The sequence below is a fragment of the Pinus tabuliformis genome, chromosome 7 (genome assembly GCF_031772625.1).
Source record: "Pinus tabuliformis cultivar Carrire ecotype Pingquan chromosome 7, CPIR1, whole genome shotgun sequence".
Taxonomy (NCBI): Eukaryota; Viridiplantae; Streptophyta; class Pinopsida; order Pinales; family Pinaceae; genus Pinus; species Pinus tabuliformis.
This window is the reverse complement of record NC_142293.1, coordinates 2078078436-2078106321: the sequence shown is the minus strand read 5'-3', so window position 1 is coordinate 2078106321 and position 27886 is coordinate 2078078436. Positions and strand designations below refer to the sequence as shown.

The 27886-nt window shown below is 38.9% G+C and overlaps 2 protein-coding genes across 2 annotated transcripts; both read left to right on the top strand.

Moving 5' to 3' along the window:
- Positions 1–18955: 18955 nt before the first annotated feature.
- On the top strand, positions 18956–22657 carry LOC149256859 (putative LRR receptor-like serine/threonine-protein kinase At5g48740). Its single transcript, XM_089457520.1, has 4 exons — positions 18956–19152; positions 20858–21392; positions 21566–22068; positions 22153–22657. The coding sequence occupies exons 1-4, from the start codon at positions 19062–19064 to the stop codon at positions 22284–22286; spliced, it is 1263 nt and encodes a 420-aa protein (XP_089313646.1). The 5' UTR covers positions 18956–19061; the 3' UTR covers positions 22287–22657.
- Positions 22658–26126, top strand: LOC149256858 (putative LRR receptor-like serine/threonine-protein kinase At5g48740). The gene is made up of 14 exons (XM_089455491.1): positions 22658–22725; positions 22888–22959; positions 23103–23171; positions 23265–23333; positions 23460–23528; positions 23619–23687; positions 23831–23902; positions 24086–24309; positions 24397–24605; positions 24707–24833; positions 24937–25005; positions 25107–25296; positions 25393–25525; positions 25647–26126. Exons 1-14 carry the CDS (start codon positions 22658–22660, stop codon positions 25968–25970), a joined length of 1764 nt encoding a protein of 587 aa, XP_089311617.1. The 3' UTR covers positions 25971–26126.
- The last annotated feature ends 1760 nt before the right edge of the window (positions 26127–27886 follow it).

Below are 27886 nucleotides of genomic sequence, written 5' to 3'. Positions count from 1 at the left end.
AAGTGTTGCAAAAGTTGTACTTAACAATAACTCAAGAAGGGCTTGAGAAAAGAAAATCAGGGAAAAATTATAAAAACTAGCAAGCAATTGAAATAAAAAACCAGAAAACCTATAAAAGAGAAAATTTATGCTTATATGAAAAGTAGGAGCTTAAAACCCATGAGGTGAGGGAAAACCTGATTCTGCAGAAGTTTGAGTTTTTGTCAACATAGCAGTGAAGACTGTGACAACAATATGGTCATCAAGAGTTGAACGTGTCACTTGTGGGAATTGCTCTTGGGTTGGAAGGTTAACACGCCTCACAACCACCCAGCCTAGCCCCAATTTACAAATTTTTTTTTGGAATATATATCCTAGCACTTCCTCTCATTTTGAGGATGGTATCTAGGGTAAACCCAAATTCTTTGGGGCTCAGGGCAATCAACAATACATTCATTAAGAGGTCAACATGTCACTTGTGAGAATTGGTCCTGGGTGTGGAGGGATAACATTCCTCCTCAATTGCCTGGGCTAGACCCAATTAACTAAAATGCTTTTTGCAAAATATATCCCAAGAAAACCCAGGGAACTTTGCCTCATTCTGAGGATGGCACCCAGGCTTAAGCAAATTCCTTAGGGCCAAAGGCCATATCAACATGTCATTGGCAGGAATAGAACCATTGTAGGGAGGATAACAATCATTCCAACTAACCAGTGGAGCTAGACCCAATTGACATCATATGTGTTTGCAGTTAGACAAAGGTGTAGGAATTTTGGAAATGAGTTTTTTGGTGTTTTTGGACAGTCAGATATTGCTCTTATTTTGGTTGTTTTCCAGTATGCTGGAAAAGATCAGTCGTTTCTTTTTCCTTTTTACTTGAAACTTTAAAGGATCTTAAAAAATAGTTCAATAATGATAGATGGCCCTTAGTACACTAGCCAAACAAAACAAAGTCTTACTAACTTAAAACTTCTCCAGGAGGTCCCACCTTGCCGATTTTCAAAAAGGTGCAGTCCAGGTTTCCCAAAAGAGCTTATCCATCCACTTGACTTTCAATGCTTGTTCCAAGTGACAAATGAAATAATATTCTACGAGTAAATTGTTCCATAAATAGAGCAATGACTATGAGGGGCATGTTGGGCTTCTAGTTCATTTGAACTTCACACAAGTCTGCTGCTCCTAGTGTTATTTTCCATGTTTGATGCATATGTGAGTTGCATGTTGTCCCATTTGAATGCAAATAATGGAATTTCTACACTACATTAAATGATGATTTCCTAAATTATTTGCCAATCCCCTATTAGAGGAGGTTAGAAGAGGTCTTCTTGATAGGATTAATGATTAAGATGATGTGTCACGTTTTGGGCCTTATACAAGGTGAAACTGCAAGATCTTCAGAAGTGAGGGAAGTTGGGGTGAAGTTATGGGCTTGAAGAGAGGGAAGTTGGGGTTCCATGGAATTGCATAAATTTTGCACAACACTCGATAGGGATCTTAATTTGGCCAAGCATCATTGATCTTAATTAGCTCTACGATTATTCTTGCATAGATCATCCCATCAATAACATTTAATTTTTTTATATTGAACTTAGTGGACATTCAAGTTTTATTTCCATTTGAAATACATATGGGAGACACGGTGATATTGATGCATGATTTAAAACTTTCTTCACTTGTTTTGCATTCAACAGGATTTGGCAATTATGGTTCCAAGTCTTGAGCCAGTAGGAATTGATCTTCTCTCGGTGAGGACAAACATTACCTTTGTTCTTTGGAATATGATCAAAGGATGTCAGGTAACAATTTTTCTTAATGCTGACAACTTTGTTGTTTGTTTCTTTGTTTTTCTGCCACCATGTTCCCTCCCAGAAAATGTTGTGCCTAGAGCCTAGTAGACGCATCACTGCTCGTAGTGCTCAAGAGCACGAGTATTTCAAAGATCTAGGTTGTGTACCCTGACGTGTATATTAGATGTGGGGATAAAAAGATTATTGGCCTGTTGTAGCGTAGCCTGCATCATCTCACCAATCAGTTGCTCTTTGGAGACTGGTAAACTAGATGGAAACCTGTATAAGTAACATGATCAAGTATACCATGTTTAAAAAAAATATATTTTGTCACATTTGTTAAGGATTTGCACCATTGGTGTCGCTGGATTGTTGGTGGTTCTAGTTCTTCAAGACTATTGAACAAAACTTTATTTGGAAATTAAGTTATTTACGATTGTCAAATATGACTGATCATTTGAAATTATTTTCCATTTGTTGTTACTAACAGGGTATTTTATAATATTGTGCAATCTGGTTTTCTATGCTTTATAGCGTGATTATTTACTTGTTATGGTGATGTGTAGAGGATATGATATTCAAGAGGTTTTTATGCTGGTTTTGATGATAACATCTCAATGGTGATGGAACCCTAGCTTTGAATCATGCAAGGTTCCAATGGTGAACCGTGAAAGAGAATGCTTATTTTGGATTCTAACCACGAAACTTTTCTCAAAAGTTTGGCCCATAGAAAAAGGTGAAATGTTGTATCTAAATGATGTTTGTTGCTGAGCAAGCAGTCTTGTTAAAATTTGCAATATGATATATACTCGTGACTCTGTTTTTGAAGCACATTTTTATTTTAGAATTTAAACCTGCTTGTTCTTGATGGTTTTACAAAGGTTTTTAATGACATTGTATTCCTTGTTGAATGAATGCTAGGGGTGCCTTGTTGAGAATAAGGGTATCTTCTATGATATTGATGTCTTTTCTTCAATGGATTTCATGCACCATAGGTTTGCAATGATGATGAAGTAACTCTGTGATTATCTTGATCTACATGGATAGCTCATTGTTGGTGTTGTTTGCTCATGGGTATCACTGCATTATTAAGCTCTTTGGATTAATGATGGAGATGATCCCTGCTCGTTGCTTTATGTGATCCTGTGCTTCTTCAGAAGAGGTTGGCTAAGTAGTTGATCATTGTTTTTCCACCACAAATGTAGCATTCTCTTGTTTGCATAAGAAATTATGCCTGAATTTAGGTTCTTACATTGTTTCATTGGTGATTGACATGTCTTCTTGCTAAAGTTGTTTTGGTTATGATCAAGCTGTGTGAAGTTTTAACAGCGTTGACCCTCTTAGTTGCTTTGTGGTTAGGTGCATGTTCCCTGAAGAGTTTCTCCTTTGATTTTAGGTGCATGTTCCCTAAAGTGATTGGCTTTCACTACCTTAAATACAAACTTTATGCAATCATTGAAGGCTCATGTTTAGATCATCAATGTCTTTCTTGCACTTGATTGCTTATAACTAGGTGTAAAATTCCAAACAAGGAAACTTCCCAAGTGACCACAAATTTTTGAGTTTTCAGTGAATATTTCAGCTAGAAATTTTGTCAAACACATCATATAAATGCTGTTGTAGGTGTTATCTTACGATAGTGAACAAATAACATACCATTGAAATCCCAAAAGAGTTCAATATGATATATTCATTACTCAGAAATTTACATACAACTGATACATATAATTTTGACCACCAACTCAACACAATATCACAAGGAAATAGATCCTGGAAGCATAGTTTCTTGTATTTGACAGTAGCAAGATTTACAAGCCTCCAATCCTACCAAGATTACATGCACAGTAGGCAGTGAAACTCCTCCAGGGCTCCTAATTGATACACACAATTTATTCACACTTGTTCCTTATGTTAACTAGTCCCAACGGGTACATATATCCTCCACGCAATAGTGTAAATCACAGCTACGTCTAGCTGTGGTAATACAACTTACCAAAGTCTCAAATAAGGCCCACGAACCTTCAGAACCAGATTAATTGACATCCACACACTAGGTACAGGCCCCATGTCCAACAGATGAGTGTGGAGTCTGGTTACAAAGAGAATAGGCCCCACAAATGATATGTTTAATGCAACCCACCTATACACAACCCAAGAAAATATGGTTCGTCCAACTGTAAAGAAACTTGAGGTTTTGACGAGGAGCTCGAGCTGCCCCTCCAAGGATAAAATTTGACTTAACAGAGACCACTTCTCCAACACAAGAACACAATGAAACTCAAGTTGTGCCTTCCTTACAGATTTGAACTTCAGAACAGTGAGAAGCTTGGCTTGTGAATGATGAAACTCGTTCTCCTTGAGAGTTGGCGTCTGCAGCTTTCAATGGTCCCTATTCTCATTCACAAAACTTCCAGGATTTTCCATGGCCATCACTTGTAAGAGAAGATTTATGAAAAAAACATCAGTGAATAAAATTAACTGATAACGCCTCAAAATATCATGGGCCAGAGGAAAAACCTAGAGCTAGGGAATGGTGGGATAATGAATCATGTGTGATAGTGAAAACCATATGGGACAACTTTCCTAGGACTCACCCAACTCTTGATATTCCTCTGGCAAAGAAACATTCCATGCAGACTTCTTGCAAAATTTCACTTAAAATATTCAATCACCCCTCCGTACATAAGCAAGTTCGTAATTTAGTCCTTGGTGTTAAAGAAAGTCAATTCCATTGTTGTTGTAACTAGACTAGTTAGTTTGGTTATGTTAGCGCTTGAAATTTCACCTAGGCTGAGATAGACAAATCTCAAGGCTACATCAAACCATTACACCTCGTAGCTAGCCCTACGAGGAAGGAGAAGGCTCTCTCCGGTCAGACTCAAGGTATTTTCTCAATGGGGTGAGCAGACCAATTAGGATCAAAGATATTAGGCTAGTAAACTGATGAGGAGGGTTGATTTAAAGTTTTTGGGGTTTTTGGGGGCAATTGGAGTGAGTGCAATTCAGGGTGTGGGGATTGAGGTCAGTTTTTGCAGGTGAGTCTTTGGGGCAAGGAAGGAGTTTGTGCTGATGCCTTAAGCTGAGATGGATGATCAAGGAAGAAAGAGAGGGAGCTAAAGAGGGCAAACAATGACTTTGAATCCTCTTTAGACAGTGGAAAACATAACTATTAAACAAAATTGAAAGTTGAGCATGGCATGCATGAATTCAAACTTTATCACTTCTTTTGTTTAATTAGCAGCAATAGAATAAGAGATGGAACACATAAACACACTTACAATGACAAGTAGGAAGCACACCATTAACACAATAATCCACAAGAATCCACAATGATGTCTGCAAAACCCTGGTCTTCCTTTTCCTCAAATTGCAGAGATACAAGTAAAATATACAATAGGAGCTTCTCCCTCAAGAATCCAACCATGAAAATGAGCAAGAGAAGGCATAATATAGATCATCTAACTCCTTTCCCCACCTCTAGGGGTCGAGCTCAGCTTCCTAGGAGCAGTTTGAACTAATTCTAAACTGAGCACTAGATAATAGGCAGTCAAAACAACTTGCCTCTAAAACTTAGGTAACCCATCCATGCATTTAATATTCACTATTTACATCAAGGAAACTTCTAGAAGTGTTAAAGGAGAGTAAATGTATCCATGTGCCATGAAAATTACCCAACAATCCATCATTTACATACATCAAAAGTCAACCAAAGTAAAAACAGTGTTTTGCAGGCCGAAATAGTCAAAATGGTGGAATTTCCCTGAGTGGTCGCGCCCCTCCCTTGGAGTGGTCGTGCACATTGGCAGCTGTGTTTGAAGGGCTTCCTGGTGTCCAAATCAGGTGCAAGATAGCTTTTTGGAAAGGTCTATGAGTCTACTTTCCAACCCCACTGGAGTTTCTGAATTTGGAGTTGATTTGACTCTTCAAAAGTCATTTCTCCCAAGGCAGCTTTCTGCAACTCAAAAAAGGGGCAGAAAGTCAAAATTTGCATGTATTTTGAGCTTTTGGAAGTCCAAATCTCCATAAAATTTGAAGTCCATCCATAGGCAAGTGTATTTTTGCATGAAAATTCCAAAAATGTAAAGTTTTCCCCGTTATGAGCTGTCCCCACGAGTGGTTGCGCGCGGGGTGAGACCACTCCAATGGCCAAAACCTGTAAAATTCTCAAAAATGCCAAAAATGCCTCAAAACTCTCAAAATTTCTTGAGTTTGCTGTCAGGAGGAGGCTAATGAGTATCATGGTGAGTAAGAGAGGCCTCAGCCAAGATACGGAGCGGGTTGGTCTTCTTCCTCCTCTTGCGGGCCTCGGACAACTTCCTTTGGAGTATCTTCATTTTTGCCTTGCAAACATGCATTCTCGCCCAATAATGAGTTTTCATGTTCCGTAGCAGCCTTTTGTCTTGGTTGGCTTTCTCCAACAGTTTCTCCAAGCGAGCATTTGCTTGAATGAGCAAAGACTCCCGGTCAGCAGGCAATGGGTCCCCGGGCCTCCTACGGTTCAAACCTCGATTACCGCGGATCCTCCATAGCTCATCAAATTCTTTCTCCGCCTCTAATTGTCTGTTTGCGCTGCTCCAGATAAGTGATGGTCCATTGAGCCATTTCGAGCTTCTGCTGCAACACGAGGTTCTCCTCCTCTCTCTGTCTGATGATCTCATGCAAATCTGAAGTGAGGGAGCGAGCATCAAGGTCAATGAAATCATGATGTGTATCGCCAACTCTCTCGTCCTCAACCATGGGCTGCTTGCCCTCCCGTACTGCCTCTGCTGATGAAGAATGCGAGGCCCCTTCCACCTGATGTGGAGATAACACTCGCTGACCTGCTGCAAATAAGGTCCTATGACCCCTCCGATATGTAAGCTGTGGTGGGGAAGCAACATGTCTCGGAACAATAATTTCAGGCTGGTGTGATGGACCTCCCGCCTCATGAATGGCCTCTGGCTCTGGTTGTGGCTGTGGTGGCATTGTAAAGAACTCATGAGAAATGAAGTCTGCCCATGGAATGCCCTGTTGACTCAACTGAAGGGAAACAATGAGCTGGATGAGACCATGATGGCACAAACTCCTATACTGCTGAGCTGGGGACTGCCTCTGAAACACGGACACCATCCTCTGAATGTCCTGGAAGAAGTAAACCGGGATGTTCATCATCCTCACTCGGGTAAAGTGCATCAACAGGCGAATGTGACAAGCAAAGACTCGTGAAAACCTTCCCTCACATGTGAAGTAATGCATGATAAGCCGCATGATCGGAGCATACTCCTCTCGGAGGAATCTGAAAGGAAAGTTCCCTGACAAGTGATGTACGAATGCTGGCCTGACATATGGCTCAAAATAAACAAAATCCAGCCATTTGCGCTTTGGCCACACCTCACCCACATTGAGTATCCCGGTAGCCTCTGAAATCATCTCAGGAGAAAACACAAAATTCACCCCTGCAAGATTAACTTGCCCATCATGAAGGCGCAAAACAAATAGCCGGGCCAACTCCCTGTGGTGCTGAATCTGGGCAAGCCTCTCGCAAAACTGGAAACATGACATGTACTGGAAACAAGTCACTGCCAATGGGCAAGCCTGTAATTTTGCTAAAGATGTGGGCTCTTCTCTCCTATGATGACCACCTTTGCCACCCCTATGAGGCCTCTGCTGTGCCTCAACCTCCGTAGAAGAAGACCAGTCATCACCTTGCTCATTAGTTTCAGTGGTTGACATGGTGTTATTGAGCAAGGTGGAGAAAATAGACAAAGTTGACTGCTGCCCTGCCTGCAAAATGCTGAGAAGTATGCTGTTTTCAAGGGGAAAAAATCATGAGGGAAATGTTAGGGGAGGGACTTTTTCATAAGGAATGGGAAAATATATAAAAACAGGGAACTTTTAAGGAATAATTCACAAAATGTCAAACATGTTATCTCATCTCTCATCATCGGGAAATCATTTGCAAAGAAATATATTTATGAGGGAAGACATGTAATAAGGTCACCAAGGGAAAGGAAAATACATTTTTCAACAGGGGGTAAGGGGTAGCATGTAATACAGGAGATGGGGCAGCACTGATTACTACCATCAACAGATAGCTCTTAGATTTTGTCCTGTGACTGTACATTATTAGGCATACTCTGTTTTTCCAAGGGATTGATGTACTTTTGATGCTAAGGGGAAATAAGGAATTAATTTACATTTGTCATAAGGGGAGGAGGGCTTTACTTAACAAATTCAAAAGAGAAAGGAGATGCATTGCATCAAGGGTATTAAGGGGATAGAAGGGAAAAGGATTCGTAGGGTTTGGTTTTGGAGACACAGCAACATTCTTTTGCAAACAGTATTTCAGAGCAGCATGTCCTTTAATAAATATGTACAGTTGTATTTGCTTTATTTTTGCTTTGAATAACACAGCCTTCTTTTCACTGTATTTGTTAGGACTATGCACAACAATAAGTTTCTTTTGTTCTTGCAATGGCTTGGCTACACATAGTAATCTTTTCCTCTGTTTTTTGTCTTTTTTGTTTTATTATTTTTACCATTGCAATTGCTCTTTCCTTTTACACATCACTATTTTGATTCTTGCTGTGTTTTTATATATATATTTTTTTTATAATATTGTTGTGGGGAAGGAATTAGGGTTTAAGGGATGCATATGAGAGGGATTAGGGTTTTAGGTATAGGGAATGGGGAATTGATATTCATTGCAAATGTGATGAGATAGAGACACATTATGACAATTGTAAATCTAATAGGAGTAATGGAGGGAATAAAGAGGAATTAAAAACCTTGAAAGCAAACACCAACCTTAGCAAAATTGCCTACATGAACAAACAATCACTAAACCTATTTCTCTTCATATTTTTGATGGTAAAAATGCATGAACACAAGCTCATCATCCATGTTTCAAACATTCAATACATTAGAGAGGCCTACCTCGAGCAATTAGCAAACCAAAACGCGATTTGAGTGGATTTAGGAAGGTTCTGTGAGTGGGAGCCCGAGTGGTCGCGCGCAGGCTCCGAGTGGTCGCGCACACCCCGAGTGGTCGCATGCGTTAGAAATTTGAACTGTGGAGGCGGCTCCGAGTGGTCGCGCACCGCCCAGGTGGTCGCGCACACTGCCCAAGTGGTCGCGCACCAGAAATCTCCTTAATTTTTCTGCAATTCGCCCTCTTTCTCTCTTTCCGCCCTCTTGCTCTTCTTTGCTAGCTCATAGAGGCATAATGAAGATGTTTAGAGGGAAATTTACCTCTTGTAGGTTCAATTTGAAAAAATTAATTTACAAAACCCACTCTCTAATGTTCTATTTTGACATTCACTTTTAACACTGCTTTTTGAGTTGCTTTGTCCTAAATTTAGCTTTTGAGGCGCTTTAACTTCATTCTTTTTGCAGGTTGACCATCTGATGGAATCTGGTGAGGAGACCAGGGTTATTGCCGGAATTTTGAAGACTTTTGAAATTTTCCTTATTTTTTACAAATATTACATGACCTTGGGTTTAAAAACAGGTTTTTTAAATCCAAGGTATAAATGAGTTGTACCTGATGAAAAATATCAATGGAACATATGTACATACCTCCTTCTGGCTTGCTGGGCACTCATGGACCTTTGACTCATGACCTTGCAGTGATTTTTGACCAAAACCCTAGACCTAAGACTTGGGACTTCAAGATAAAACAAAACAAATATGACACAAGCTTAATACCTGACATGACCTGATCCAGCAAAGCCAAGAAGGGGACAAGGACCAGCTCCTCCATCAGTTTTATGGCATGCCTAATGGAATGCAAAACTGACATCGATGAGACACCTACTTATGCATATGCAAAGAGTTTTTTGATCACTGATGGAGGGCATCATGACCGACACTAACATTGGCTCCAATGGGGATGGTAGCTCCTTGGAGGTGCCAAGAACCTCAGACCTCTGGGAGAGCAGACCAGTGCTTGCAACCATTGGGCGATGGAGTCATTATTTACACTTTTGACACAAAACATTGACACATTTATTGAATTAAAACTTGACTAAAAACTGACTGAAACTTAACTGAAGCTTGACTCAAACCGACTCGATGGCAAACTGAAATAACTTGAAAAAACTAACTCAACAGACCAAACACAAATGACTCATGACTGACTTAACTAAAACAAGAACTTACAAAGCTTTTGGAAGGGCAGCAGTCCATCAAGATTTGAAATCATGATGACAACCACCTGTGTTTCTTACAAGACAATATACCATCAAACGATATCAAAATGCCAATGCAACCAATCAAGCAGATGCCTTCTTGATTGATTCTCCTGATTAGGTCTTCTGGTCAACAATACAAACATATCACTGGGCATCCAAAAACACAGTTGACCATATTCTCCTTCATCACTGAATACTGCAATAAACACTATCACTGTTGGATGCAACAAATCTTCCATTGGATCCTGGAAAACATGAAGTCTTGACATTGCCACCTCCTGCTGAAAGAACAAGGTGTCTTTTGTTTCAATTTCTGATCTGCCTTCCTCATGTGCTTCGGTGAAAGTTTGCTCATGGGCTTCAAAAAACTTCGAACAAATGGATGAGCAGATCTCTTCTTGGAAAAGTATTTCAGCACATGAAACATATGAAGAATCTGAAAGGTAATTTTGTATGCTATGATCTTCGGTAGTCTGAGAATATGGTAGGTCATCTTCAAATGATATGACAGCCGGATTATCATCTTTGTGAAGGAAAACATTATCTATTTGTTGATCTACAAGACAATCATCTTCTTCAACAGAGGAAGAAGTTTCCCCAACACTTTCCTGACTATGTATGCATTGCAAATCTGCTGTAGCTTGGGCTGTAACAAGACCTTTCAAGAGCTGATCTATCTCCTCTTCAGACAAAGGAGATAATGCCTTTTGTTTTCTTCTGCTTAAACAGTAATTATCTTCATACGATAGGGCACTCAAACTATCATTTATTACTGAGCTATTGAAAGGAGATTCATCACTTACTTGCACAAAGATCTCGCCTTGTTGTTCATGAACATCTGAATCCAAAACTCTGTCTATGATCTCAACAGCAGAGCTCTCTTTGATGGGTTGCATGCTGCTGTCTTCTTCTGTGGGCAAATCTGAAACAACATTTGCTCTTTCCTCATTTTCAACCATATGGAAATCTTCAGCTTGCTGATCTTGACAAGTATCCTCTAAGATTTCTGTGTGCTGCTGAAATGGATTTTCATACAGGGCTTCCATGATCTCTTCATCCATGAAATTATCATCTTCATAAAACTTCTCTAGGCTTTCAATAAAAATATATGCATGTCGGAAACAGTCATGAACTAAATTCAATGATGGATAAGAGTCCTTATATCTTTCAATGAACATAGCATGAAAATCTTTTAAACAGTAAATACAAGCAGGCAGCAAACTTTCATACCATGATTGGGCTGCACCTTCCAGAGTGGCCAAGAATATCTTCATCAAGCAATCTTCAGGAAAATCCACCTTCAACTTGCGAATATGCATATGAAATATTACTAGATGTAGAGCAGCATCCTTCTTACCATCATCTTTAAATATAGGCAAATTCCTTGACCAATCTACCTTGGGAATCTTATTCGGAAAACCGGGGATGTGATCTCGACTCAAGGGAGCATATCTTCTTGCAATCTGATCCATCTTGAGAAATCTCAAAGCTACTGATCTCTCTGCAGTGAAGTCACCATGAAGCACTGATTGCTGGATTCTTCAGTGAAAGGAGTCGCCAGTGAATGATTTCAGCCTTTCAAGTGTCTGATCGTTGTCCACCATCAACAATCAGATCTGAACTTGATACATGTACTGGGGTAAAGTGTCAATGAAGCACTACGTTCACAAGCTCACGGAGATTGACTGAAGCAGCGTTTATCTACTTGCGCTGATGTAAAACAAGAGCGTTTTCGAAGGCTACCTGGCGTAACTTCAGGCTCCGTCTAAGACTTATGAAATAACACGTCAATGAGCAAAGGTTTAGATGTTCTCCCCAGTATGGTCTCCACTATGTTAGCGCTTGAAATTTCACCTAGGCTGAGATAGACAAATCTCAAGGCTACATCAAACCATTACACCTCGTAGCTAGCCCTACGAGGAAGGAGAAGGCTATCTCCGGTCAGACTCAAGGTATTTTCTCAATGGGGTGAGCAGACCAATTAGGATCAAAGATATTAGGCTAGTAAACTGATGAGGAGGGTTGATTTAAAGTTTTTGGGGCTTTTGGTGGCAATTGGAGGGAGTGCAATTCAGGGTGTGGGGATTGAGCTCAGTTTTTGCAGGTGGGTCTTTGGGGCAAGGAAGGAGTTTGTGATGATGCCTTAAGCTGAGATGGATGATCAAGGAAGAAAGAGAGGGAGCTAAAGAGGGCAAACAATGACTTTGAATCCTCTTTAGACAGTGGAAAACATAAATATTAAACAAAATTGAAAGCTGAGCATGGCATGCATGAATTCAAACTTTATCACTTCTTTTGTTTAATTAGCAGCAATAGAATAAGATATGGAACACATAAATACACTTACAATGACAAGTAGGAAGCACACCATCAACACAATAATCCACCAGAATCCACAATGATGTCTGCAAAACCCTGGTCTTCCTTTTCCTCAAATTGCAGAGATACAAGTAAAATATACAATAGGAGCTTCTCCCTCAAGAGTCCAACCATGAAAATGAGCAAGAGAAGGCATAATATAGATCATCTAACTCCTTTCCCCACCTCTAGGGGTCGAGCTCAGCTTCCTAGGAGCAGTTTGAACTAATTCTAAACTGAGCACTAGATAATAGGCAGTCAAAACAACTTGCCTCTAAAACTTAGGTAACCCATCCGTGCATTTAATATTCACTATTTACATCAAGGAAACTTCTAGAAGTGTTAAAGGAGAGTAAATGTATCCATGTGCCATGAAAATTACCCAACAATCCATCATTTACATACATCAAAAGTCAACCAAAGTAAAAACAGTGTTTTGCAGGCCGAAATAGTCAAAATGGTGAAATTTCCCTGAGTGGTCGCGCCCCTCCCTTGGAGTGGTCGCGCACATTGGAAGCTGTGTTTGAAGGCCTTCCTGGTGTCCAAATCAGGTGCAAGATAGCTTGTTGGAAAGGTCTATGAGTCTACTTTCCAACCCCACTAGAATTTGAATTTGGATTTGATTTGATCCTTCAAAAGTCATTTCTCCCAAGGCAGCTTTCTGCAACTCAAAAAAGGGGTAGAAAGTCAAAATTTGCATGTATTTTGAGCTTTTGGAAGTCCAAATCTCCATAAACTTTGAAGTCCATCCATAGGCAAGTGTATTTTTGCATGAAAATTCAAAAAATGTAGAGTTTTCCCCGTTCTGAGCTGTCCCCATGAGTGGTCGCGCGCGGGGTGAGACCACTCCAATGGCCAAAACCTGTAAAATTCTCAAAAATGCCAAAAATGCCTCAAAACTCTCAAAATTTCTTGAGTTTGCTGCCAGGAGGAGGCTAATGAGTATCATGGTGAGTAAGAGAGGCCTCAGCCAAGATACGGAGCGGGTTGGTCTTCTTCCTCCTCTTGCGGGCCTCGAACAACTTCCTTTGGAGTATCTTCATTTTTGCCTTGCAAACATGCATTCTCGCCCAATAATGAGTTTTCATGTTCCGTAGCAGCCTTTTGTCTTGGTTGGCTTTCTCCAACAGTTTCTCCAAGTGAGAATTTGCCTGAATGAGCAAAGACTCCCGGTCAGCAGGCAATGGGTCCCCGGGCCTCCTACGGTTCAAACCTCGATTACCGCGGATCCTCCATAGCTCATCAAATTCTTTCTCCGCCTCTAATTGTCTGTTTTCGCTACTCCAGATAAGTGATGGTCCATTGAGCCATTTCGAGCTTCTGCTGCAACACGAGGTTCTCCTCCTCTCTCTGTCTGATGATCTCATGCAAATGTGAAGTGAGGGAGCGAGCATCAAGGTCAATGAAATCATGATGTGTATCGCCAACTCTCTCGTCCTCAACCATGGGCTGCTTGCCCTCCCGTACTGCCTCTGCTGATGAATAATGCGAGGCCCCTTCCACTTGATGTGGAGATAACACTCGCTGACCTGCTGCAAATAAGGTCCTATGACCCCTCCGATATGTAAGCTGCGGTGGGGAAGCAACATGTCTCGGAACAATAATCTCGGGCTGGTGTGATGGACCTCCCGCCTCATGAATGGCCTCTGGCTCTGGTTGTGGCTGTGGTGGCACTGTAAAGAACTCATGAGAAATGAAGTCTGCCCATGGAATGCCCTGCTGACTCAATTGATGGGAAACAATGAGCTGGATGAGACCATGATGGCACAAACTCCTATACTGTTGAGCTGGGGACTGCCTCTGAAACACGGACACCATCCTCTGAATGTCCTGGAAGAAGTAAACCGGGATGTTCATCATCCTCACTCGGGTAAAGTGCATCAACAGGCAAATGTGACAAGCAAAGACTCGTGAAAACCTTCCCTCACATGTGAAGTAATGCATGATAAGCCGCATGATCGGAGCATACTCCTCTCGGAGGAATCTGAAAGGAAAGTTCCCTGACAAGTGATGTACGAATGCTGGCCTGACATATGGCTCAAAATAAACAAAATCCAGCCATTTGCGCTTTGGCCACACCTCACCCACATTGGGTATCCCGGTAGCCTCTGAAATCATCTCAGGAGAAAACACAAAATTCACCCCTGCAAGATTAACCTGCCCATCATGAAGGCGCAAAACAAATAGCCGGGCCAACTCCTTGTGGTGCTGAATCTGGGCAAGCCTCTCGCAAAACTGGAAACATGACATGTACTGGAAACAAGTCACTGCCAATGGGCAAGCCTGTAATTCTGCTAAAGATGTGGGCTATTCTCTCCTATGATGACCACCTTTTCCACCCCTACGAGGCCTCTGTTGTGCCTCAACCTCCGTAGAAGAAGACCGGTCATCACCTTGCTCATTAGTTTCAGTGGTTGACATGGTGTTATTGAGCAAGGTGTAGAAAATAGACAAAGTTGACTGTTGCCCTGCCTGCAAAATGCTGGGAAGTATGCTGTTTTCAAGGGGAAGAAATCATGAGGGAAATGTTAGGGGAGGGACTTTTTCATAAGGAATGGGAAAATATATAAAAACAGGGAACTTTTAAGGAATAATTCACAAAATGTCAAACATGTTATCTCATCTCTCATCATCGGGAAATCATTTGCAAAGAAATATCTTTATTAGGGAAGGCATGTAATAAGGTCACCAAGGGAAAGGACAATACATTTTTCAACAGGGGGTAAGGGGTAGCATGTAATACAGGAGATGGGGCAGCACTGATTACTACCATCAACAAATAGCTCTTAGATTTTGTCCTGTGACTGTACATTATTAGGCATACTCTGTTTTTCCAAGGGATTGATGTACTTTTGATGCTAAGGGAAATAAGGAATTAATTTACATTTGTCATAAGGGGAGGAGGGCTTTACTTAACAAATTCAAAAGAGAAAGGAGATGCATTGCATCAAGGGTATTAGGGGGATAGAAGGGAAAAGGATTCGTAGGGTTTGGTTTTGGAGACACAGCAACATTCTTTTGCAAACGGTATTTCAGAGCAGCATGTCCTTTAATAAATATGTACAGCTGTATTTGCTTTATTTTTGCTTTGAATAACACAGCCTTCTTTTCACTGTATTTGTGAGGACTATGCACAGCAATAAGTTTCTTTTGTTCTTGCAATGGCTTGGCTACACATAGTAATCTTTTCCTCTGTTTTTTGTCTTTTTTGTTTTATTATTTTTACCATTGCAATTGCTCTTTCCTTTTACACATCACTATTTTGATTCTTGCTGTGTTTTTATATATATATATATATTTTTATAATATTGTTGTGGGGAAGGAATTAGGGTTTAAGGGATGCATATGAGAGGGATTAGGGTTTTAGGTATAGGGAATGGGTAATTGATATTCATTGCAAATGTGATGAGATAGAGACACATTATGACAATTGTAAATCTAATAGGAGTAATGGAGGGAATAAAGAGGAATTAAAAACCTTGAAAGCAAACACCAACCTTAGCAAAATTGCGTACATGAACAAAAAATCACTAAACCTATTTCTCTTCATATTTTTGATGGTAAAAATGCATGAACACAAGCTCATCATCCATGTTTCAAACATTCAATACATTAGAGAGGCCTACCTCGAGCAATTAGCAAACCAAAACACGATTTGAGTGGATTTAGGAAGGTTCTGTGAGTGGGAGCCCGAGTGGTCGCGCGCAGGCTCCGAGTGGTCGCGCACACCCCGAGTGGTCGCGCGCGTTAGAAATTTGAACTGTGGAGGAGGCTCCGAGTGGTCGCGCACCGCCCAGGTGGTCGCGCACACTGCCCAAGTGGTTGCGCACCAGAAATCTCCTTAATTTTTCTGCAATTCGCCCTCTTTCTCTCTTTCCGCCCTCTTGCTCTTCTTTGCTAGCTCATAGAGGCATAATGAAGATGTTTAGAGGAAAATTTACCTCTTGTAGGTTCAATTTGAAAAAATTAATTTACAAAACCCACTCTCTAATGTTCTATTTTGACATTCACTTTTAACACTGCTTTTTGAGTTGCTTTGTCCTGAATTTAGCTTTTGAGGCGCTTTAACTTCATTCTTTTTGCAGGTTGACCATCTGATGGACTCTGGCGAGGAGACTAGAGTTATTGCCGGAATTTTGAAGACTTTTGAAATTTTCCTTATTTTTTACAAATATTACATGACCTTGGGTTTAAAAACAGGGTTTTTAAATCCAAGGTATAAATGAGCTGTAGCTGATGAAAAATATCAATGGAACATATGTACATACCTCCTTCTGGCTTGCTGGGCACTCATGGACCTTTGACTCATGACCTTGCAGTGATTTTTGACCAAAACCCTAGACCTAAGACTTGGGACTTCAAGACAAAACAAAACAAATATGACACAAGCTTAATACCTGACATGACCTGATCCAGCAAAGCCAAGAAGGGGACAAGGACCAGCTCCTCCATCAGTTTTATGGCATGCCTAATGGAATGCAAAACTGACATCGATGAGACACCTACTTATGCATATGCAAAGAGTTTTTTGATCACTGATGGAGGGCATCATGACCGACACTAACAGGTTACGTACAACATATTTTGACATATTAAATGGGAAAGTGTCAATAGTTATGTATGATTCTAAGTAGTTTGAGGTATCTTAATAATCACTTATATTGTAACTCCCTTTAAACTCTAATACAAGAAACCATCCATTCCCTTGATCTACATGTTATTGATGCTTTTGTGATACCCTATTGTCCTCTATATGATTGTGTTTTAAAAGAGACAATTGGTGGCAGATCTGTATTAGTTGCAATATTTTGCAATATTTTTGGGAGCTACCTTTGTACAACCCTAGATTCTGAGTTGTTTTCCTTGGAGTCCTTAGTTGCATAGAATCCAAACATTGAAATTCTAAATGCTCCATAATGATAGTTTTTCCACTGTGAACCATTAGAATACAATTTTGATTTGCACCCTGCCTAAAATAGATTAACTCAAGCTTCCCATTAGACATGTCTTTTACTAGAGAAAGTGAAATGCTTTCGGCCTCATAAGTACTTGCAATGTTATCCCTGTATAATTCTCTGGATTTTTAGGAGGTTGATGATTTTGAATGACTTAGTAAGACTGTAGGAGGCTATATAATCCATCTTTGAGAGCATGTTGCACCTATTGAGTGGGCATTAAATTCAGGATGTAATTGGAACTAGTTTGATATCCATTCAAAAGTGAACTTGATAGTTGAAATTATACTAAAATATGTGAAAATTGTGAGATTATTCTCACTTGTACACCAATTGGAAATGCCAAACTGTCTAGTATGTGAATATGATTTGATGTCTGTAAAATGATGTTGAATTAATAAAATGGGGGAGAAAAATATATTCATTCTTCTTGAAGTATGGAATCTATATGGAAAATTGCAACAATATTGACGTTATCTGCTTCTTTATGTGTATTTGATGTGATAGATTCAGATTGGGCTAGAAATTTGGACGATAGAAGATCTATAACTGGGTATGCTTTCAATATTGGGTCCAGGGTCATTTCTTGGAGTAGTATTCTATCTTTATCATTAGTAGAAGCATAGTATCAAGTTGTATGTGCAGCCACTTGTGAAGCAATTTGGTTGAGAAGACTTCTTCATGATGCAAAAGAAGAACAAAAGGATGCTACGGTGATTAAATGCGACAACCAAAGTTCAATCAAGCTGGAAAATAATCATGCTTTTCATAAAAACACAAAACATATAGATACTCAATTTCATTTTATTAGAGAAAAGGTTCAATGCAAAGAGATTTTTCTTGAATATTGTAACACCTGTGAAAATGTGCAGCTGATATCTTCACCAAGCCTCTTGGGAAGATTAAATTTGAATTGTTTAGGGAGATCTTAGGTGTGCAAGTGAATCATTTCTCCATTAAAGGGGGAGAGTCGAAATTAATGGAGAAAGTTTGGAGAAAGTTTGTTTCACGGTTGTGCGTGTGTCTTAGATTAGATTGTAGGAGATAGTTTTGATTTCCCTAAATTGAATGTAAACCTATATATTTCTGATTTGATGATTCACGAACGAGACTGCTTAGGCAATCTTTGAGTATAGCTTGCTCAGTTTAGTTTGTAAATTTCATTCTAATTTGTCTTTCCATTTTTTAACAATTAGTTAAAAAACACCCTTTATAAGCAAATAGTTAGTCACACGTAAAAAAAAAACCTTTTATAAATAGTTAGTCACACGTAAAATCGTTCAGGTTGCACAATGTCTTTCCATTGAGATCTCTTCCTCTTTCTGACGAATTCTACACAACTAAATCCAAGGAGTCCTCTCATTTCAGCTGTAGATCGATCTCGTCTGCTCAATATCGAATCCTGGTACAATGAAGGTTATGGCCAGAATGAAAGTGGCTAAACGTAACGAAGGTTAACTAGGGTCGGGTCTCCGGATCATGCTTTTGTTCAGTGGGGACCAATGATGGATTTGACAGTCGACCGTGATGTTAACAAGTCTGTACAGACAAAAGTTAAAGTCAATACGCGTGTTTTTTGGATTGGATAACTACAAACGACAAAAGGGCGAAGTTTCCTCTCCCCTTAAACACTCCTTCATTATGAAAAAGACACCTTCAGTGGAATCATTCGCTCTTGTGAGGTCTCATACAGGAGGGATAGCAACACAGTTGGGAGAAAAGGCCGAGCGGAAAAGCCTATGATAAAAACCTTCAACGTCAAACAACCATCAGTCCAAATCCTTCTGCTGTGCAAACATTTGGTTGACAGATGGACAAATTAAGTTATGGTAAATGGGGTGGTTGGATAGCCACAGTAGTTGTGCTCTTGCGTTTATTCACTGCCATTACTGCCCAACCAGGTATGTAATGGAACACTAAGTGCGCTCTTACCTGTTGCGTTGGAGTATTTCCGTTTCGTCTAACTTTTAGCACCGTCCCTTTTATAATCGTCGTTTGATATCCTGTTTTTTTTTAAGAAGGAAAAATGTTGGAAGAATCAGGTTACATAGTTGTTTTTTCTGATCAGATCATGTTGTTCCAAGTAGATACATGAAAATCTAGAAACATATAAAACAAACAGCAGATATATGCTTTGAAAATAAAATAGCTTATCTTATCAAAAAGCTAATCCTTCAGCAGATATCGATCAACCATAGATAATGTATATGAAACTGTAAATGAGGAATAGATGACCAAAAATACAGATGTCTGTTCAAAAACTGAAGTAAAAAAATCAAAGAATCAGTCCTGAAATCATGATTAAAGGCAGCAGAGTGAATGGCCCCTGGAGCTGAATCAACTCCTCTTTTCGAAAGCATATCCGCAATGAGGTTCTGTTCGTGTAGATGTGATTGAAGGAGATGTGCTGAAAGGTTCGCTTCACTGTGCGAGCTTCATCCAATTTTCCAACAAGGGAGGGTGGAATCCGGAGAGCCCTCTGACCCAATCGATGGAGCCTTTAGAATTCCAGGAAACCTGAAGATCGTTGATGTTGAGCCAGTTTGCAGTGAAGAGAACACCCCATAATGCAATGATTTCCGCATTATTGTTGGTACCCCATCTCCCTCCCACCAAAAATGATAATAGCAGCCAGGCTTGGTGACTATGAAAATACCACAACAACATTGTCTATTAAAACAGGCACCATAGGAAAAACCAACCAGAAACTTTTGCCACACATGCTCTCTTTTAATCTTCCTCGGTTTCTGAACATTTTTACTGGGACCAATTTATAAGAAATAGACCACAATCCCCAACAGTGCAGTCCTTACATCCACCCTTTTTTTTCCGAGGAAAAAAAACCAGCATATTTTTATATTTAGAGAATATAAAAGGACATATAACAGAACATAAGGCAAAAGGGAGAGCTATGACAAAACTCCCGACAGTTTTGCAGAGGATGACCATTGGCCAGAAGCCAAAATGTCCTAAGATTTGATTCTGAAAGCCCCTAACAGATCCACCTAAATAACATATGTCCAAAGATAACGAAGAAAGCAGCAAATTACAGAACTTTGGAAAAAGGAGACAGCCTCCTAAAAGGAGAAGGAAACAAAGGGATCAAAACCCCAACAGCAAGAGAGCAATGGGAAAACACATAGACTGATGCCTTCATAGCAGAACACCATCATGGAGTCCTTACATCCACCCTTATATGTTCAAATATCTTACTATTCCTACAATACTAACTACCCTATATGATATAAAATGTTAATGTTCATAATTCATTATATGTCTCAAACCAGAGTTTGAGACATTTCTCCAATGAATCATTATTCCAATCCATGTAAGACTGTGTCCCATACTTCTGTAGCAATTGGGCACCTCAATCTCCAAGGTATGTAAGACAGTGTTCCAGACTTCTGTAACAGTTGGGCACCGCAATAAAAGGTGTATCACATCCTTCTGTAACAATTGGGCACCTCAATAAAAGGTGTATCACATCCTCCGAATGCTGCATACAAAGGGGGCATATCCTGTTTTTATAATGTTCAACGAACATATTTTTTCATATTTGGTCAGCAAGATGTTGGTTTGTTCATTACTCTTTTTGGTGGTGTGCAGGATTTCTGAGTATCAGTTGTGGAGGCAAAACAAATGCCACGGCGGAAAACAATATAACATGGGTAACTGATGCTCATTACATAGACGTCGGTCAGTCAGCAGACATAGGGGACCTTACTAGTGAAGAAGCCTACGGCTCTTACTTGCACACAATGCGTTATTTCCCAAATCCTCTTAACAAGTCTTGCTATCAGTTGCCTGTGGCCCCTGATGTGCCTCACCTCTTAAGATTATCGTTTGTCAAGAAAAATTTCAGTGGATATGTTAGTCAATTCACTTTCTCTATTGAGACAGTGGATATGCTGGCTTCACGAAACGTATCAGTATCTGATATTCCAATTTTTTACGAAAATATATTGGTTACTCAAGGTAGAGTGTTGTACATTTGCCTTGTCAGAACTTTGCCGACTGATGATCCCTTTATCTCTGCTATCGAGATTAGGAGGCTCCAACATGGCATGTATAGAGACGCTCAGCCGGGAACAATCTTCCTTACAGTATCAAGATACGATGCTGGTGGAAATTCGACGGTCAGGTGAACATTTTGAAACTTGTTTATATTTACCTATAGAAATCAAGGCAGAAGAATAAATTGTAATAAATTTAAATCTCGCTCTTCTACCTGCAATAAGACTTCAATACAGTTGAGTAGTTGTCATTTTTTCGGTTAATGATTGACCTGCATAGCTTTTGTGGTTGATTGAGCAGGTATCCTCACGACAATTTCGACCGCATCTGGACACCAATCCACACATTTGTGTCAGATTCTCATCCACAGAGTGTAACTTCAAAAAGACCTATTTCAACAAACAATACCAAAGACTTTCCTCCAACTGCTGTCTTGCAAACTGCGTGGGTCATAGACAGCTCGAACTTCTCCATTCCATTGCAAAATTGGGGATCATTCGATTTGGATCAACTATTCAATTTGGGTCAAACAGACCAAACGTTATTGCTGTTATATTTTGCAGAGCCCGAGACGCTGAATATGCATGAATCGAGATCATTTTCAGTCAAGATAAATGGTGAAGAGTCCGAAATCAATGCTTTGGTGCCAAATTATTCAGCCCAAGAGATTACAATCCCAGCCTCTTCTGTATCAGATTCTTTTAGTTTGATTGAGGGAAGTGAGGCTACCCTTCCTCCTATAATCAACGCTTTCGAGTATTACCAGCTACTTCAATCACACCAGCCAACATATTCTCAAGAGAGTAAGAGACTTGCCCTCACTAAATTTCTCACAAGTAAATTACCGATTTTACAACTCAATGCCTAACGAGCTTCTCAAACTGCAGTTGACGCTCTTAACGGTATCAAAAGTCGATTTGACATAAAAGATTGGATTTCTCCTGATCCTTGCTATTTGGTACCCTGGGACGGAATTGGCTGTGGTAGCAGCTTCGACGGAGTAACAATTTCTGAAATGTAAGTTAAATTCTCCGATTTGTTTACAGCAGAAATCGTGAAATCATGAGGCATATAGGCCAAATCTAACATGCCACGAGGATACTATTGTTGCCAGAGATTTGTCGGGAAGGAATCTTACAGGACCGGTGCCTTCCGATTTTGGAAATTTCACTGCATTGGTTAATCTGTAAGCAAAAACTGGACCTCTATTTTATCTGTGTGTAACCTCTAACTATCCCTTCTGAGAATACCACAAATACTAATAGTCATTATAAACTGTGCCCATGTCTTGGTGTTTGATAATAGAAACATGAATATTCTTGATGGTGTGTTAAAAGTATTCACTGTTTATAAGTCTTCCACATGGGAATATAATTTGCGTTTGAATATTATATGAGGCACCAATCATCTGTGCAGCATTTACCTATTCGTTTGAATATGATACCACCCAATAATCATATGTGCTGCATTTACCATTTTGTGTTGGAATTAGCAGGTCACTTCACCATAATCACTTAACCGGAGGAGCACTGCTCGATTTGGGCACTCTAACTTCCATTTTGTAGGTTCTTGTGTTCCTATACATTTTCACTCTACAAAAATTTACTTTGGCTACTTTGCAGATATTTACAAAACAATAACTTTAATGGTGATCTTGAGTGGCTACTTTATCAAAGCGTTTATCTTCGAGAATTGTACGCTTGCCCCTTTTCTCTGTTTTCTATTTAACCTTTTTTATTTTATTTTTCTTCGAAGTTAAATGAAACTAATTAGTAAAATTTGTACTTTGTGAACATTCATCTGTGCAACATTTACCTATTTGTGTTGAAATTAACAGGTCACTTGACCATAATAACTTCACAGGACTAGTGCCAAATTTGGCCAATCTAATCAATTTGGAGCGATTGTAAGTTACTTTCCCACACAACTTTCATAAAATATGTTATTTTGTCGCTATACATTTTCATTAAACAAAAAATTTACTTTGGTTACTATGCAGATATTTACAAAATAATAACCTATCTGGTACTCTCGAGTGGCTATCTGATCTAATATCTCTTCAAGAATTGTACGCGTACTTTTTTCTCTTCATTTTTTTTTTTCCAATTCAAAATTAAATAGAATTAATTACTAAATTTGTAAATATTTTGCAGTAATCATCTATGCATTTGCCTATTTGTGTTAAAATTAACAGGTCACTCGACGATAATGATTTCACTGGACCAATGCCAAATTTGGCCAACCTAACCAAATTAGAGCGACTGTAAATATCTTTGAAACAAAACTTTCTTTTTGTGGATTATTTTGGCTTTACATTTTCACAAAACTAAAATTGACTTTGATTACTGTGCAGATATTTACAAAACAATAAACTGAATGGTAATGTTGACTGGCTATTGGATTTAATTAATCTTCAAGAATTGTGCGTCTCTCTCTTTTCTCTATTTGATTTTTAAAGTTTTTTTCAAAATAAAATACAAATTATCAAAACAAATTCAAAATAAAATACAATTAACCAATAAATATTTTCTCAATGGTTTTAACATTTAAACTTTTTCTATGCAGAAATATAGAAAACAATAATTTCAACGGTGTATTTCCTGCTCAACTTCTCCTTAATTGTTCGCTGAAACTCAAGTAATAATATCCGATTTCATATTTCTCATGCTCAGACACAACTTGTTTTAAAATTTACAGCTTCAATATTTATTTTCATTCATATTTTCTATACTATAAATTGCCACATATGAACAGAAAATGACAATGAATCAACTTAAAATTTTTATTTATTGAACTGCATGATGTTTATGGAAAGTTCAGTTACTCAGGAAACCCCTACCTACGGATAGGTACGAGGGAATGTAATCTCAAGAATGAAAACAAGGATAAAGACAAGAATGAAAACACGAAATTGATATTTGTACTCGGAATTCTGTTCATCGCGTTGATAGTAGATCAATATATAAAATTGACCATAAAAAAAGAGCGTGTAGCTACCAAAAGCAGTGCGGCCCAAAAGGATCCAAAACATTTCTTGTATAAGGGTAAGTATTACAAATATCATTATTATAATATGGACATAGTTAGAGTGTACGCCATATGAAAGATAACTGTACCTTCCATGAACGCAGACCACTCGATGAATATGGTGCCAAATGCAACAAAGTCACGTGCCTTCACTCTAGATGAGATGATAGCTGCCACACAAAGCTTTAGTCAGGAGATCGGACGAGGGGGGTTTGGATCGGTCTTCTTTGGCAAATTACCCCAAGGAAAACTTATAGCTGTGAAAGTGCTCTCACTGTTCTCCCGACAAGGAATTCAAGAATTCTTGAATGAAGTAATTCTCAGATAGAATATGGTTATCTTTGTGTCCAATCTAGGAATCTCAGTGTTAGGTTGGTCTGCACCCTAACTATTATATATGCATCTCATGAACAGGTTGATCTTCTTTCTAAAATAAACCATAGGAACTTGGTATCTTTATTGGGCTACTGTAACGAAACCGATGAAGTTATGCTGGTCTACGAGCACATGTCAGGAGGGTCCCTAAGAGACCACCTTTATGGTAAATTATATTACTCTAAAATATGTTTGTTTTATGGTAAATTATATTACTCTAAATTATATTACTCTAAAATATGTTTGTTTGGTTCTTGTATTCTTTCCAGGTCCCCGTGCAGAAAATTCGGATCTAAATTGGAAAAGAAGGCTCAAAATAGCTTTAGATGCAGCGCAGGGTAACTATTTCTTTTAACGCTCATTGTTTACAGTATTGATTACGGTAAAATAGGAGTAAATCAATAAGTAACAGTATATCTAATTGGATTTCTATGCAAAGGCCTGGAATACTTGCACGTGGGTTGCAACCCGAAGATAATTCACAGGGACGTCAAGACCGCCAACATCCTTTTGGACAGCAATTTGAATGGAAAATTGGCGGATTTCGGTCTTTCAAAGATGACAATTGATGGGGAGGCTACTCATGTTACCACTGTAGTGAAAGGAACATTCGGATATCTGGATCCAGAGTATGTAACTTACTCTCTTTGCAACAATATTTTTTATTATGAGTAGAGGCAATCGTACTGTATTTGTTAATTTTTGTTGGTGACAAACTTTCACAGGTATTTCAACACTCAAATGTTGACGGAGAAGAGTGATGTGTATAGCTTTGGAGTGGTGTTGCTAGAGATATTATCCGGTAGGGCACCCATAGATACAAATTTACCTGAAGAAGAAATAAACATTGTTCGATGGGTAAGGAACCTTATTACCAATCATGCAAAATATAAATATTTAACAACACTGAGAGCAGAATATTTAGTAGTGCGTCTTCTGCTAGAGACTAACAATAAGTATTGGCGTGACATATTTACAGGTGACACCGTATCTACTAGAGACCGATGAAAATGGTGGCAAGATAATAGACGTGATAGACAAGAGGTTGTGTGGAGGTTACGACATGAAATCTGTGAGCAATGTTGCCAAAATAGCGATGAGATGTGTTCAGGCTTTACCGTCACGTAGGCCGACTGTAAGTGAGGTAGTGGCGGAACTCAAAGAGGCTATCAAAGTTGAGGAGGATAAGGATTGTATTTCAATTGCAGAGGAGAATGGCATCCAAAATGGGGATGTATCAACTAAACGCGAAGGAATGGAGTGGAGCGATAACAGCTGCAACATGTCAAATGTAGGAAGATAACTTCGCATATACCCATCTAATCAGAGACGCGAACAGAATACTAAAACGTCTTAACCAGACTGTTTAGATTATGCTTAAATTTTAATAAAGTGCTCCCATTGTTTGTCACTTTTGTAATCATCATATTGTCCTTAAACTTTTAGGTTATGAACAGAATTGCAGATTTAGATAAACGATTAAGTGGTCCCAATGATTTTGAGTATTTGAGTAACCATCTATGTGGAATATGAAATGACTTATTTAACCTAGTGGATGACATAACTATATATATAACAAATAAAACACAGTGAATGTGTGAGCTAAAAATCGTTGTAAATCTCATATATTAATTGAACTATTAACTACATTATTATATAGTAAAATTATTACTAAAATGATTAACAATCAACTTAAATAAATCTTACAGCGAATTTCGAGCACTAACTATCTTAACAATTTTCTGCTCTAATTTGTCACCAATTTACATAACTAATTAATCATTATTCCCAACACTTCCCCTTAATGATTAATGAGGATTTACTATCTTATCTCGTAGTGCCAAAAATTGAGTTTTTATATGCTTCAATTCAATATCCTTCTTCTGCACCAAATCTCTAATGAAGTGATATTTCATGTCAAAATGCTTTGTGCCGCTGTGATGAATTGGATTCTTTGCTAACTTGATGGCACTTACATTATCACAATAAATCACTATAGGTTGAATTTGTTTTTCTCCAATTTTTTCCAAAATTTTTCTGAGCCCCCGTTGAGGTAACTGCAACATACTCTGCTTTTGTGGATGAGAGGGCAACAATGCTTTGTTTTTTTTAGCTCCATGTAATCAAACCAGAACCAAAAGAGAAACAATTTCCAGATGTGGACTCACTGTCATCAAGACTACCTCCCCAATCTGAATCACTAAATCCAACAAGATTGAACTTTTCACAAGAGTAGTAATGAATACCAAAATTTAGAGTGTCTTTCACATACTTTAAAATCCTGTTGGCTGCATTCATATGTATTTCAGATGGATTTGTCATATACCTTGAAACAAGTGAAACTGAATATGTAATATCAGGCCTTGTGTGGGTTAGAAATATAAAGCTCCCCACAATACTTCTGTAAGTTTTCTCATCAACTAAATCAGCGCCATCATCTCTACATAACACCTCTCCATGAGCACTTGGAGTAGGGGATGGATTACAATCAAGCATATCAAATTTATTTAGCATATCATGTGCATACTTTGTCTGACAAATGAAAATCTCATCCTTACTTTGATAAACTTTCATTCCTCGAAAATATTTCATGATGCCTAGATCTTTCATCTCAAATTCATTCATCATAGCAACATTGAATTTATCATTCATCTTAGAACTACTATCCATATACAATAGAGCATCAACATACAAACTTATGATTAGAATATCAATACCTTCTTATTTGTATTAAAGGGTAGGATCACTCTTACTTCTCTGGAAGCCATTTTCCTGAAAGTATCCATCAATCCTAGCATACCACGCTCTTGGTACTTGCTTGAGACCATACAAAGCCTTATTTAACTTGTAGACATTATTCTCCTTTCCTTCCACTTCAAAACCTTGTGGCTACCCACATATACTTCCTCTTCTAAGTACCCATTCAAGAAGGCACTTTTCACATCCATATGATGTATGCTCCACTTTTTCTGAGCTGCTAATGAAATCAACATTCTAATGGTCTCCTGTCTTGCTACTGGTGCAAATGTCTCTTCATAATCAATTTCGTACTTCTGTGTGAATCCTTTAGCAACTAATCTTGCTTTGTATCTTTCAACACTCCCATCACTGTTAAATTTAGTCGTATAGACCCATTTGGTTCCAATATTTTTCTTGTCATGTGGAAGCTCTGTCAACTTCCAAGTGTCATTCCTTTGAATGGAATCCATCTCTTCTTGC